The 16,066-nt window shown below is 33.4% G+C and overlaps 1 protein-coding gene across 5 annotated transcripts; it reads left to right on the top strand.

The window, feature by feature from the left end:
* Positions 1–5,853: 5,853 nt before the first annotated feature.
* On the top strand, positions 5,854–14,134 carry LOC145556076 (ABC transporter C family member 3-like). 5 transcript variants are annotated; one of them, XM_081617758.1, is made up of 10 exons: positions 5,854–6,082; positions 8,315–10,152; positions 10,252–10,338; positions 10,434–11,042; positions 11,345–11,509; positions 11,972–12,263; positions 12,347–12,867; positions 12,950–13,013; positions 13,115–13,354; positions 13,747–14,133. In XM_081617758.1, exons 1-10 carry the CDS (start codon positions 6,073–6,075, stop codon positions 13,878–13,880), a joined length of 3,960 nt encoding a protein of 1,319 aa, XP_081473884.1. In that variant the 5' UTR covers positions 5,854–6,072; the 3' UTR covers positions 13,881–14,133. The 5 variants fall into 5 exon arrangements, with proteins under 5 accessions (XP_081473884.1, XP_081473893.1, XP_081473873.1 ...); XM_081617767.1 differs by having other exon boundaries at positions 5,857–6,082; positions 8,853–10,152; positions 13,747–14,125; XM_081617773.1 differs by lacking the exon at positions 5,854–6,082 and having other exon boundaries at positions 9,005–9,106; positions 9,193–10,152; positions 13,747–14,123.
* Positions 14,135–16,066: the final 1,932 nt, after the last annotated feature.

Below are 16,066 nucleotides of genomic sequence, written 5' to 3'. Positions count from 1 at the left end.
TGTTAAATAGTCCTAACCTTGGATTAATTATTATAGTTAATCTAATTTTCTCCATGATAATTGACCAACTAACCAGAAACTATCTTACGTTCATGATAATTGATTATGCTTTGCCTCCATGAAATGAAAGATAAAGTGGCGGCTACTAGCAACTAGCAATAGGCCCCTAAAAGGCAAATAAAAATACTGTAGTATATTTAGAATTTCAATCAAGTTCCCGTCAAAAAAATTAAAAAAAAAAAAAAATCAATCAAGTTGGAGTACTATGTGAGTAAGTGGAAAACCTGCTTCCCCATATTTTTACATACATTTTGTATTAGTATATTAAAAAATAGTACTCCAACTTATAATAGTACGAAGTAGAATATGATGTAAGACATATGATAATAATAAATAGTAAAAAAAAAAAATGTAAATGGTGATATATAACATGTCAGGTCCCCTTAAATAAATAATTTAAACTAAACTACTTAAATTAAGATTAAAGCTAAGCTAAATCTAAGCTTAAACACAAAAGTAGTCCAATAATAAACTAGCGGAAACTAACGCAATAGTATAATGAAAACTAATGTTCTTATTGAATGGGACAATCAACAATGCTCTACATTGCATTCTTCTTCTTGCTTTGTGCCTTTTTTTGCTTTTGTGTTGGGGCTCTCTTTTTGCAATCTACTTGTTAGTTGTTAGCCTAAGTAGCATCTGTTGCATCATATATATACTTGTATTAGTTAGCTTGTCATTTGTCCATTCAATATATACTTGCACAATTTAGCTTGCCGTTTGTCCATTGATTACTCCAAACATATGACTATTTTGTATATAAGACACTACACATATCAATCAGAGAATACATATACCAACACATTTTTTTTCCCTTTCTATTCAATTGTATTTGCCATTCACTACCTTTTGTGTTATGTCAAAGTTTACTGATATTATCTGTTGAGGATTTTACTAAAACAAGGGTCACAAAGATGAAGGAAATTAACAACAATCGAAAACCTTCGAGGCGTGAACGATATCACTTTCCCAAAGTAATATTTCGACCCTAATTAAACACACCGGGTATCACAAAATTTACTTGGAGATACAACGAAGACAACCACAATAGTGTGTAGTTTATTTGTGGTCTAATGTAAACAAAACTTTTAATAATTTATGATGATGATAATACAAGAAAAACGAATGCAATACAAAAGAATAAAAAGAAAGTTACTGTCTTCTTTCATCATATGTTACTAGAACATATATATAGCAAAGCAAATAATCTCCTAGCACCGTTTGGTAAATGTCAAATACTTTGTGATGTCTTGTATGAGTGGATAATGACAACCATTCTCAAGAATCTTAATTTCCATTTAAGCCAAATGATGCAATATAATTTAGTATCACAAGTCCACAACTGTCACTTGGTATTACTTGGTCTTAACCGTCACTTAGTATTATTTGGCCATTTGTGCCAAATGATACAAAGCATTATATAGCCAAATCATACGATTAAAACCAAAGACAACAGTTAATTATAGTCATTTGTTTTAACTACTTATTTATTTAATTAATAATACAACACCTTAACCTAAGTAAATTAATTAAATAACATGAAAATAGTCTACAATTCTCTAAATAATTCAACATTATCTAGCCTCGTCTTCTACTGCAATTAGTCAATGACTCTACACTAGTTGGTTAGGCAGTGTAAATTGATTACCAACATGTCGTTAGTTCTTCAATTGGGTCCAACAAGTTATCAATTTTCAGGTAAGATCACAAATTTGACCAAAAGAGTACTCTGATATAAAAATTATAAATAAAAACTAATAGCTAATTACAAGAATTTTCTCACAATTCTATCAATTTCTATTATCATAATCCACCCACTAATTTCTATATATTTAATCAAATAAATTTTTAGCAAAATTGACACAAATTATACAAACCCAACCTAGAATTCTACCAAAAATTTTGACACTTTAACCTAAAATTGAGAGAATGCACTTACTTATAATCTGAAGCCCTAAACAATTTGAAGGTAAAAAGTTGGAATGAAAACACCAAGACCCAAAAAACCCCTTTGAATATGTTGTGTCCCTCGTTTTCAATCGTTTTCCACAAAAGCTTGAATGGAGAATTTGCTATTTTTTTTTACGAAGAGAAGAATGTCTATAGCAGGAAATTGGTTGGCGGCACTAGCAGTAAGTCAATATAGTAGTAGTAATACATATATGATAATTTAACTTTTAACCATGGTTAGCAAAATAACTCATTCACCCCCAATTTAACGGAAAATATTGTAATTTCCTTTTTTTTAACCCACTAATGTCACATTTAATGATTAATTATTAATTTGGGGTTATATTTGATAATTTTGAAAATTGGAAGTTACCATTGAGAAATTAAAAAAATAGAGGGTTACCATTGGGAATTTCCCTTCTTTTTATTCGCAATAATTACCATTTTTAGCCATTACACATTACTTGCAACAATTTTTTTCTTTCCTTTTATGGTAGTTATTTTTTATGATTTTACAAAATTACCCTTACTTTTGTTTTTACCTTACTTTTGTTTTTAAACACCCTAATTAAACTACTGATTTTATCTTTATTAACTTAAACTTTACATTATTTTTTTTTTTTAATAGCAAAAATATTTCATTTATTAAAAGTCATACGACATCTACAATAGAGATTCGACGTTAACAAATACATAAGATATTGAATCAAATAGAAGTTTCCTTCATAAAAACTACGACCGTCGAGTAGATCTTGCACTGCGGAGCATCTCCCGCTTATATCGCTGAAAATTACAGCCTTGTTGGAGAGACAATCTAATGATCCTTTGTAGCCGTGAGGATGATTTCCTTCTGATTCATCTGTTCGTATTCGAAAACTTGATAACTTTTTCACCAACGAAATAATTTCACGACAATCCATTAGATCTGCTACCATGAATTCAAAACTAAGAAATTTCTCCCTCGAAAAGAGGAGATAAACCTTGTCTTTCGAAGGAGGTCGAAGGAGGTCGAAAAACCCTTGTCTTTCGAAGGAGATCGGAAACCCTTTCTTTCGAGGGAGAAAAGTTCCTCCCAAGAGGAGGAAGTATTATTATAAACCTAAAAAAACAATAAAGAAACAAGGATTGGGGCTTTCCACCGATTAAAATCGATGGAAGCCCCTTCAAAATTCAACAATGGAGGCTAGGGTTTTGGAGAGAGAAAGGAGAAGGGAAAAAAGAAACTTTACAATAATTAACTTAACCATTTCCACCAAAATCATTCCCCTCCCAATTAAATTCATCATCACTTTCAATTGCCAACCACCACCACTACCATCACCACCACTACTACCACCACCACCACTACCATACCCAGAATTTCTCTCACTTTCTTCACCGATCTCCCCTCGTTGTCGCCGCCTTCCTTTCTTTTCTTCCGTTTTCTTTTCTTTTCTTCCTTGTTGCCGCCGTCCTAGTTGTGGGCTTTGTGGATTTTGTGGGTCAAAATCGGTGGTGGGCGAAATAGGTGGTGGGTCGAAATCGGGGTTGTGGGCGAAATAGGTGGTGGGTTGTGGGTCGAAATCGGGGGTTGTGGGTCGAAATCGGGGGGTTGTGGGCGAAATAGGTGGGTGGTGCTAGGTCGAAATCGGGGGTGGTGGGTCGAAATCGGAGGTTGTGGAGGAAATAGGTGGTGGGTTGTGGTGCAAAATCGGGGTTGTGGGTCGAAGGGGGTGGTGCTAGGTCGAAATCGGGGGCGGTGCGCCGGTGCTGAGTCGAAATCGCTGATGGATGGTGGTGGGTTGTAGTGGGTTCGGTCTTTGCTGGTGGTGGTGATAGGTGGACAGGTGATGGTGGTGTTTCGTGAATTCCAGTTTCTAGGATTTCAACTTTGTTTTTTTTTTTTTTTTTAATTTTAATTTTAATTTTTTTTAAACAAAATTAAGTAGGATTAACACACTTAAGTGTATGCCCTTATTTTTCATTAATCATGGTTTCAATATTTTGCCTAGGAGTCCGTTCTTCCCCTCTCTGTTGCGAGTAAAAAGAAACGGAGGGAGTAGTAGACTTTTCTGAGGATAATATTCAGTTGATATGACAAAATATAATAATTTAGGGTGACGTGTACATCTTTTCATCTGGGGCATTACAATATTTATACTCCCTCCGTTTTTTAATACTTGCTTCACTTTTTTTTTCGGCCATTTTTAAGTACTTTATTTGAAAAGTTTTTACAATATTTAATTGATTTCTCACCTAGTGGACTCAATATAAATCATATTTTATTAATTTCATATTCTCTCCACTACTTTTACCCCCACTTCCTCCATATTTTATTACTTTCTCCAATTTCTCCTAAAACTCCGCACATTGAGAAATGGAACAAGTATTTAAAAACGGGGGGAATAGTATTTTAGTAAGTTCAGGCAAAATAAGTTTTACTCCCTCCGTGTTTTTTTAAGTGTTACAGTTTGACCGGCACATAGTTTCAGGCAATGTAATTGCCTTAATTAAAATTGGAGTATTAAAATTTGTAAAAGAAATATAGTGGGGTTAATAGTTTATTGAAAAGTAATGAATGTGAGAGGAAAGATATACTACCTCCGTCCCCGAAAGAACGATCCATTTGGGTTGATTACGCGGGTATTAAGAAAGTTAAATAAAAAGAAGTAAAAAATATATTAAAAAGATAAATTTACATGGGGTTTGTAAAAAAAATAGAGAGAGAAAGTAATAAAATTACATGGAAAATCAAATTTTTATAGGGTGAAGCTAATTTTGCACAAATATTGTTGCAAATTAATGGGTGTTTTAATGCAAATGGATCATTCTTTTTGGGATTAAAATTAGGCCAAATGAGTCGTTCTTTCGGGGACGGGGGAGTAATAAAAAAGTAGTACTGGATTCAAAAACTTTTGTATACATCCGGTTTACACTAATATTAGTGTACATCGAACAGTATAAGGGTAACTTTTAGCTATTTTTAGGGTAACTTTTTGTTTTTTTTTTTGGTAACTTTAAGCATACAATTTTTATATAAATCAACAACAAGAAAAGTTTTATAAAGGTAATTTAATTACATTCAATCACTAATAATTGATATTTAGTCATTTAAAATTTGATTCTTTACTAATAAAGCGTAGATAATTTTTATTTGAATTGGGTTACTTTAACTCATATTGGGGTAACTTTTTTTCATTTCAGGGGTAACTTTTAATTACTTTAGGTTATCTTTATAATGGATGTACAATAATTATTGTATACCCGATTTTTTTTAAAAGTTTGTGGTACTGGATTTGGGTGGGGACCATAAGAGAAGAGAGATATAAATTTTAATGTAGTTTTTTTACCAAACAAAGAAAGTGTAACACTTAAAAAACCACGACCGAAAATGAAAAGTGTAACACTTAAAAAAACACGAAGGAGGTAGTAAATTCAAAGGTTTTCTTTTTTTTTTCTACTCCGTATTATGCATGCTTGTCAATTCACATTTTTCTTATACATTCAGAATAATTTAGAAGATTCTCTCAAATTTTGTATCATTGCAAGATTCTAAAATAGATTAGTTATTAAGTTAATTAGAAATATTTGGTGAATTTTGAAAACTTTAATGGCATTTAGTGAAATAGCCGCATATACTAAAAAGTTGCCCCATCTCTATCGACCGCTCATATGTAAGTTGCTCATCTTCAATTTATTATGGTTATGGGTTGCGCTACCTCAAACACAGTTCTACAATAGAGCCACTAAGTTTGACTCCCTATCTCGAGTACTCGGCTAGTAATAATTGAAAACAACTATGGCCAATTTTTTTTTTTTTTTTTTTTTTTTTTTTTTTTTTTTTTTTTTTTGACAAAACTATGGTCAAATTTAACATACGTCACAGAGCTTCTGAGGTGGCCCTCCTCCCTATAAGGTAGTTTTAATTTTCAGAAGGAAAAAGAAAAGATAGAATAGGCAATGCGTGATGCAGCGTAGACTCCTTCCTGCTGGCTCCATTCTCCAACACTTACTCGCCGGTATTCTCACCAACACTTACTCTTCCCTTCATAAATCATAATCCAACGTTGTATAATCATCACAATGCCTCGAGGTATTTTTTTTACAGCATCAATTATAATATACTCCTATATTATTCCCTAATTAATGAACATTTATGCTTTTTATTAGTGATTTCATTTTTAACATTCAACAATGGTGATCAATGGTTGCAAACGCATATATTATTTTCAATTTCCCTTTTTGTCCTTTTCTTTTTAAAATTTTTACTAATACTTAGTTCTTTGTTCTTTTTATCATACAAGAATATTCACATTCTTAATTTATCATATGTTATTTATACTATCTCCGGTCTAAATTACTCGCAACTTTAAAATATTTTATATCTCACAAATAATACCTATAATTGCGAGTAATTTGGACCAGAGGTAGTACTTATCTTGGTCACGGACTTCTACTCATTCGTTGGAAATTAATTGTCTTAGCTTATTTAGTCAAGTGATCATTATCTTTCTGTGGTTTCGAGGTAATTGGTACACGTCTTTGTAAATATTTTTTGTAGTATTTATAATAAGAAAAATATTATACATAGTCTTTAAGGCTACATATAGGCATTAAATTTACATTTGAAAATCGTAAAAAAGTTATAAAAAAAAATTAAATATAAACACTAATAACACTGATTTATGCGTGTTTTTGTCATGAATTTATAATTTTATACAATTTCCAAAAGTATATTTTATACTTATATAGCCCAGCCCTTAAGACTACTTATAACATTACCCTTGTAATAATAGTCACCCAATGTTTATTAAGTGGTAAATTGATTAAAAAAAAATAAATAAATAAAAACTACCAATTTTTTTTTTTTTTTTTTTTTTTTTTTTTTTTTTTTTTTTTTTCGGGAGATTCCGTGATTTTGTTTAGGTCGGTGTTATACTGTCATTCATGGTACTACTATTTAAGTAGACGATTCAACGCATAATTATTATAGCAGTTCAATTTTGTTTTTTCTTTGTTTTTCTTTAATAGACGGAGTATATCACTGTATAAATCCTTGACTATTCTTGCAGAAACTAGGAAGTATCCTGAAATCACACTTTATCGAACTCACCATCCCTTTTTTACAAAATTATATAATACCACCCCCTAAACTTAAACTGTTGGAGGATTAACACTCGTGGTATAATTTGTATAATTTTATATCACAGTATAAATATTCATTCAAAATATAATAATTTTTACTATAATGGTGGTGTAAAAGTATACCATGGAATTGAATAGTATATAACATCCCATGGTAAACATTTGCTTTGGTCCCCGTGTAACATAAACCAATCAGGTCACGCCATGTAGCCTGGTTATATGTATTTTTTATTTTATTTTTTTCAATTGCATTTTAAGAAAAAATTATAAAGTAATAATTATGAAAAAAATTACCATAGATCATAATTTTTCAAGAGCTACACATAGACACTCATATTGATATAGTTTTATATATTTTTTTCAAATTTGCTTTTTAGTACCTAAATTACTTATTTTATTTAATTAACTTTACAAATATTAATTAGTTATTCCCAATAATAAAATAAATTATAATTATAATTAAATAATACATATAGGAGAGAAAAAGTGTGGTGGTAAACTTTTTTATACCATAAGTGGGGTGATTTTTAAAGAAAGTATATTTTATTGTGATATAAATGATGTGGAAGAGTGAAAGCAGGGGTGGAGAGAGGGATAATTTTTTATACCATCAGCGTGGTCTTAGCAATCACATTCACCACCCCTTTTCATATTCCGGCTAATTCTGACTTAGAGGCCTACATAACGGCTACTCTATGGGCTTTTTATAAAGGTTCAATTTTTTTCCTCCCTTTAGTTGAAACTAACGCTCCGTAACAATATCCCAAAATTTTCAAAATCTACTTATTTTTGCACCAAATCAAGGAAATTACAAAGGAATCTCTTCACTAATTCATCTAAATCGAATAGCTATCAAAGTTGAAGCGACAATGATTCTAGGTTGAAGCGACAATGATTCTAGGTTGAAGTGACAACGATTCATCGTCTTCCTTAAGTCGGAATACTGGCTGGAATATGAGAAAGGGTGGTGACCGCCAATGGTTTTAATTAAGTTTAAGGAGTGGTATTCTATAATTTTGTAAAAAAGGGTGGTTAGTTCAACAAAGTGTGCTTTTAGGGGTGGTTATTTACAAAATTTCCTAAAAATTAACTAGTGCGTATGAAATCGTTGACAATTCTTGTAGAAATTAGCAAATGCATATGAAATTCATTGTCTTGTTTCTCTATCAAACTTTTGTAGGGTCCTTGAAAAGTGAGAATCAAGATGTCTCTAATCTTGAAGAGCCCCTTTTGGATCATGTTGATTCTTGTTCAAATAGTAAGGTTAAGGCTAGAGGGTGTGATACAGTAACTCCTTACGAAAATGCTGGTCTTTTACGTACTCTCTTTTTTTCTTGGCTAACTCCATTACTTGCTCTTGGTGTTGAGAAAAACACCTTAGACCTTGACGATATCCCTCAACTAGGCATTTCTAATAGCGTATTTGGAGCAGTTCCCGTGTTCCAAAGTAGGCTTCTTCATAATGTTGGTGGTACTCGTAAGAATAGAGTTGTAACTACTGAGTTCGGGCTTACAAAGGCATTCTTCTTGTCGGTTTGGAAGGAAATTATTTGGACAGCTTTATTGGCAATATTATACACATTAGCTCAATATATTGCTCCATATCTCATTGATGATTTTGTTCAATGTCTTAGTGGGAGGGAGATATTTCATAATCAGGGCTACATTCTTGCTTTAACGTTTTGTACCTCAACTTTTCTTGTGGATTTCATACGAAGACACTGGATCTTTAAGATGCAACAAATTGGACTTAGAATTCGTGGAGTGCTAACGGTAATGCTCTATGAAAAGTGTTTGGCCCTTCCCTCCGCATCATCACAATTGCAAGGCGATCAGGGTGGTAGTAGGAGTGGAGGAGAACTTATTAATGCCGTGGCTGTTGATGTCGAGAAAATTCAAGGTTTCATTGTCTACTTGCATGATACATGGTTGATCTTTTTCCAAATTGCTATAGCACTGCTTATTTTATACAGTAAGTTAGGAGTTCTTGCCTCTGTTGGTGCATTCGTTGTAACATTAATTTTTACGGTAGCAAATTCTTTATTTATCACATGGCAGGAAAAGTTTCAAAAGAAATTAATGGAATCTAAGGATAACAGAATGAAGGTTACTATTGAGACGTTAAGGAATATGAGAGTCCTTAAGTTTCAAGGATGGGGGATGAGTTTTTTGTCTAAGATTCTTCAAATAAGAAAGGTTGAGATGCAATGGTTGAAGAAGTATCTATATAGTTCAGTAGTGATAAGTTTTTTTTATGGAATAGGTCCAACTTCTGTGGCTTTGGTTGCTTTTAGTTCTTGTATATATATTGGAATCCCACTCGAAATGGGGCAGATTTTGTCCGCACTTGCAACCTTTCGGGTTCTTCAAATGCCCATCTTCCTCCTCCCCGATACAATATCCTTAGTCATTCAAGCCAAGGTTTCCCTTGGAAGAATTGCCTCTTTTCTTTCCCTTGATGTGATCCAAGATGATGGTTTAGCGAAGCTTCCATTGGGTAGTTCTGATATATCAATTGAGATTGTTGATGGGAACTTTACATGGGATAATAATTCACCACATGCCACTCTGACATTAAAAGATATAAACCTTAAAGTATATCATGGTATGAAGGTTGGCATATGTGGTATTGTTGGTTCAGGCAAGTCGAGCTTACTTTCTAGCATTTTGGGTGAAATGCCTAAGATAACAGGAGCAATCAAGTTGTGTGGGACGAAGGCTTATGTTGCTCAGTCACCTTGGATACAAAGTGGTACAGTTCAAGAGAACATATTGTTTGGGAAGGAGATGGACCCTCAAAGATATGATCAAGTACTCGAAGCTTGTTGTCTTAAGAAGGACTTGGAGATCCTCTCATTTGGTGATCAAACTGTTATTGGTGAAAGAGGTATCAATCTAAGTGGAGGACAGAAGCAAAGAATACAGATTGCTCGTGCTCTCTACCATGATGTAGATATCTATCTATTTGATGATCCTTTTAGTGCTGTTGATGCTCATACTGGTTCTCATTTATTCAAGGTGAATTACTTATATCATTCCCTTGTTTTATATGCACAAAAGTAGAAAGATTATTAAAGTATTAATTTGGAAACACCATTTTTTGATTTTGGATTATAGGAAGTTTTGCTTAGTCTTCTGAGGGATAAAACTGTTATATATGTTACTCATCAAGTTGAGTTCTTAAACGCAGCTGATCTAATTGTGGTGAGTTCAGTAATATAGCTTCTACTTTTCTTCACTTATATCAAGTCTCCTATCTTCTATGACAAATCTTATTGTTACTTTGAATTTCTTATAAGGTCATGAAAAATGGAAGGATTGCACAATTTGGGAAGTACGATGACATCCTTGTTCAAGGGTCCGATTTTATACAACTTGTAGGTGCACAAAGTGCTGCTCTGTCGTCTACACTTGATTCCAACAAGGCATTTCATAATTCTGCAGACGACACAACAAGTATCATCAATGTGGATAGTGAAGCAGATAATGAACCTGCTGGATTGCAACCTGCATCACAGCTCATATCAGAAGAAGAAAGAGAGAGGGGAAGAGTCGGATTTCTAGTCTATTGGACATACTTTACAACTGCATATGGAGGAGTTCTAGTGATTCTTGTAGTTCTAGCCTCAATTATCTTACAAATTCTTCAAATAGGGAGCAATTATTGGTTAGCATGGGCAACTCCATCGTCAAAGGATGTTAAACCTGTTGTTAGTGGATCCACACTAATGATTGTCTATGCATCCTTGGCCATTGGCATATGTTTCTGCACCTTTGTTGTAGACATGCTTGTTCTTGCCACAGGATACAGAACTGCTACCCTACTTTTCAATAGAATGCTTGCGACCATTTTCCGCGCTCCTATGTCCTTTTTTGATGCTACACCTACTGGAAGAATTCTCAACAGAGTAAGTCATGATCATTCATCTAACTTAATTTATTTTTTCAGTTCCCAAATAACTAGAATAGTAAATATAAATCAGAATCTATGCTACTAGGACTCAGGTACTCTGTCAGATTTTGACTAGTTCACATAAATTTCCATTTTTTTTCCGAAAAGAAGTGTAAGTGTCATACCTATGTTGGAGTATTGAGGATACATAACGGGTGCTTGAGATGAAATGATGAGTCTGATTAACACTTGTCACAAAAGAGATACTAGGTTTAATCTTCTTTTACTAACTAGTTCAATACACTTCATCTTATTTAGTGTTCAACAGATCAAAGTTCTGTGGAGACTCGAATTCCGTCCCTACTTCATGGCCTTATTTTTGACATCATCCAACTTCTGGGAATTATTGTTGTGATGTCTACGGTAGCATGGGAGGTTTTGGTCATATTCGTCCCCTTGCTCTTCACTTCCATCTTGTATCAGGTAATTCCTTTTTAGGATGTGATCCTACAAATAACTGTTGATAATGTATCAAAAATAGGTAAATTGAATTTCTATGTATATTACATTCAATATATAGGTGAAGGGGACACTAAAAGTTCCTCAAAATAAGTGGATAAAAAAAATCAATCTAACACTTTCTTTGATTAGGCATCATGTAACCTACATATTGGGAAAAATAGGATGCCCGAGATTCTGTTTGCTTCTACGTTTTTTTTTTGTTTATTAATCTTACCAAAATCATGTTAATATGATTATATTATTACTGAAAGTAAGATTGATCAATATCTGTGTTTAGCTTTCACTTGGGATTTTGTCATTTTGATATCTATACCACTTAAACTGGCCTTTTGCTGAATAAATACTTGGCTTCGAGCCTATCGTATGTCAATACCGTTCCTAACCATATTCTGAAGCACTATGTGTCTATTTTACCAAATGCAGCAATACTATATGCCTGCATCAAGAGAACTATCGAGATTGAGTCGAGTTTGCGAAGCTCCTGTTATTCAATATTTTGCTGAAACAATTTCTGGAATATCAACTATCAGGAGCTTTGATCAAGAGTCAAGATTCCAATCAACTTATATGAAAATAGTAGATGCATATTCTCGCCCTGAGTTCCAACTTGCTGCCGCAATGAAATGGCTAATGTTGCGGCTGGATGTATTCTCTTGCATTACATTTGCCTTCCTTTTGGTTCTCATGATGTACTTTGCAGAAAGCTTAGATCCTGGTATGTTATATTGTATCAATTTCTTTTCTTTGATTTCCTTCTTCTTGGTAAATTTAATTTACATCTTTTGTTTTCATGCACAGCAATTGCAGGGTTAGCTGTGATGTATGGGCTCACCCTTAACCAGAGCCTAATTGCGCTAATATGGAGTTTCTCCCATTGTGAAAACAAAATGATATCAGTGGAGAGAATTCTTCAATACATGACCATTCCAAGTGAGGCTCCTCTTATCATAGAAGAAAACAGGCCGGATTGTTCTTGGCCATCACATGGGGAAGTCGGTATTCATCATTTGCAGGTCCAGTATGCTCCACATTTGCCACTTGTTCTACACGGTGTGACATGCACGTTTCCGGGAGGGATGAAAACAGGTATTGTTGGAAGAACAGGATGTGGTAAATCAACTTTGATACAGGCACTTTTCCGGATAGTTGAACCTACCGTTGGTTGTATTGTGATTGATGGCATTGATATTTCAACAATTGGACTCCAAGATTTGAGATCAAGACTAAGCATTATTCCTCAAGATCCAACCATGTTTCAAGGAACTATTCGAAGCAATTTAGACCCACTTGAGCAGTACACAGATGAACAAATATGGGATGTGAGTTTTTGTCTTTTGCCCTTGGTAAATAATTTTTGAGTAAACTATACTTGCTAACTCAAATGCTTTATAATTTACTCAGACTTTAGATAAGTGTCAACTCGGAGATGAGGTGAGGAAGATGGATCAGAAGTTGGATTCTAGAGGTATGTCTATATATCTATTAATTCCAATTATATTTGTGACTTGTATATACAAAGTTTTTTAAACAGATGCCAATGCTTGGTTTTTGCAACAATGCATACAGTTCATGAGAATGGGGAGAACTGGAGCATGGGTCAGAGACAACTAGTTTGCCTTGGACGAGTACTACTCAAGAAAAGCAAGGTGTTAGTCCTTGATGAAGCAACTGCCTCAGTTGACACAACCACCGATAATCTTATCCAGCAAACTCTTAAGCACCATTTTTCTGATTGTACCCTCATTATCATTGCACATCGCATCACTTCAGTTCTTGACAGCGATATGGTCTTGCTTCTTAGTCAAGGTAATACTAATACCTCCTATCTGTAGATATATGCTACATCCGTCTCTTTTTATATGTTACATTCTCTTTTGCACAGTTTTTGAGACACAATTTCAAAACTTAGTATCTCAAATTATATATAGGAAAAAATTATAAAAATTATATATTTGGAAAATACATATTGAGACGAATCAAACAAGATCCTATATGACTATATTTTTCCATACGTATATAAACTTAAAGACGGTCAAATTTTCTATATAAATAGTGTCCAAAGTCAGAATGTAGCATATAAAAAGAGACTGAGGGTGTAACTCTTATATTTCTTAGACTCTACCTCCAATACATTCAATTGAAGTTGATGATGTTTAAATCATCTCTACAATTTAATGTATTTGTGATGTCTTTTGCAGGATCCGTCGAAGAGTATGATTCTCCTATGAGGTTGTTACATAACAAGTCATCCTCATTCTCAAAACTTGTAGCAGAGTATACATCAAGGTCCCCTAATTCAAATGCCAACCTTTTAGACTACTCTGACTCATGATCACTACATTTCTTAGGCACAATGCGTGTCAACTGTCATGTACATGTACTTCTAAAATTGAATTTGCGAAATTTAATTTGATGTATCTCTATTATATAAGGGAAGGGGTGAGAGAATGATGTCCACGTATAATACCCTTTTAGTAAGGTTATAATTGTAAAAGGAAAACAATTACTCTATCATCTCTATAATGAAATTTTGCGCACATCGTGTGCATATAGCGCTAGTACCATTTTTATGCCAAAGCTTTCCACTTAATTTTAACATTGTGCTCATTTTATAAACTAGTTTTTTATGAAATGTCTCCGAGTTTTCAGTTGATTCATGAAATACCCATTGCTCTGTTTGGATACCTGAATTTCATTTGAAATTCTGGAATTGGGTTAATTATTGTGTTTGGATGAGTTGGAATTTGAAATCTGAATTTAGCCCAAATTCTGAAATATTTAAGAAAACTTCATAAAACTAAAAATTTGAAATAATGAGTCAAAACATGTCATTTGGAATTCCCAACCTAACCCAGCCCCAATACTCAAACACCTATCGTATATACTTAATCCTAGTTCATCCCTTTCATCAAATCCTTTCCTTCATGATGATGAAAATACTTATGTTCGTCAAAAGCTCGTCAAACATTTATCGCACTATCATCAACTTTCTTTCTCTCTCCTCCATTGAGCAGTCTCTATCTTTCCTCCACCACCTTCGCCTTTAATGACGGCGGCTTCGACGACGGGTTAATGAAATCGTCAGATCCTATGTATAGCAGTGGGTTTGGGGCTACAAAATCTCAAGTCTGGATATGATTAACCATTTTTTTGGATAAGAAGTGAGTAGAAGATCTTCGGAATTGATGATGATGAAGGTTATTGTTTTGATTATTGAAAAATTGAGGATTTTTATACACTAGTTATTAGTAAAATTAATTAATTTGTTATTAAAATTCTAAAGTATTGCCAAACACAATGGATACTTTGAAATTCTGGATTTAAAATTATTGTTTTCCCAAACAAGTAATTTGGAATTGAAAGCAAGAATTTAAATTTCCAGAATTGAAATATAGAATTTGAAATTAAATTATTGTTTCCAAACACTGCCTTAATATTTTCAAAATTCACCAAATACCCCGAGTTTTTGATGAATACATCTAATTACCCTTTTTGTTAACCGAATGTTAATAACTTGTTAGTGCACCACATAATTCACCTTATATCCCTTCAGAGTGAAACTTACTATACAAGGGTAGGCGTCGTTCGAAGTGCGCCTACGTTAAAGCATGTGTGAATATGCTTGGCACTCTTAGGATGTGGGAATTGACATATACGATTAAGGACAAGGAAAGTAGGGAGCCGCCAACAAGTTTTTAAGGAACTTGTAAACCGTTCACGGATCATAAAAGGCAACCACGAATAAAGGGACAACGATAGGCAACAACGATTGACCCGTGAAGGTTACACCCCATTCATAATCCATGAGATTACTAACTCTATATGGTTCGGAACCACGAAAGGAGGATCGGGGATGATGGTACGAAGTGAGTCATGGAGTCACATTCGCCCGTATTGGCCTCTACTCGATTCTTATAGTGAAAAGTGATTCCTGCGATCTCAAAGGCATACAAACAAAATATTCAATTTGCTCCAAACTATTATTAAGCTAAATTGGTTAAATATTAATGCAACATATAATTCTACAATATCGTGATCACTTGAATTAAATAACAAGATTAAAAAGGATCCTAAATCGGTTGTCCAAATTATCTTATTAGGCGTGATTTTCAATTACATATTCCCTTTAACATGCAATATGGTGATCAATAAATAATAATAGAATAAACATTAATATTTGAAGCAATTTAACAATAATAGCGTTAGTCGATAATAAATAAACCTAATCATGATACCAGCAATATAAAAATAAAATAAGTAATTAAATTAATTAATTAATCACATTCCGCACGTTTCTTTAAATTGCTACATTATGAATAAACTGTTAGTAACTTCAATAAAAAAAATATAAAGTAAATGAAAATTAAATTAAATTAAATAAAAAGTAGAGTTGATTTGGTCAAAACCCTCAGTTATTTGTACATTTCACGCCTTGATTTAAGGACGGAACCTCGGGTTAAGTACAAACTCCTTGGAGCGCTTAGGGGAGTTATTATGGAAGAATAAGGAGGCTAGAAA

This window comes from Chenopodium album, chromosome 1 (genome assembly GCF_948465745.1).
Source record: "Chenopodium album chromosome 1, dcCheAlbu1.1, whole genome shotgun sequence".
In the NCBI taxonomy this organism is placed as follows: domain Eukaryota; kingdom Viridiplantae; phylum Streptophyta; class Magnoliopsida; order Caryophyllales; family Amaranthaceae; genus Chenopodium; species Chenopodium album.
This window is presented reverse-complemented; position numbering and strand designations above follow the sequence as displayed.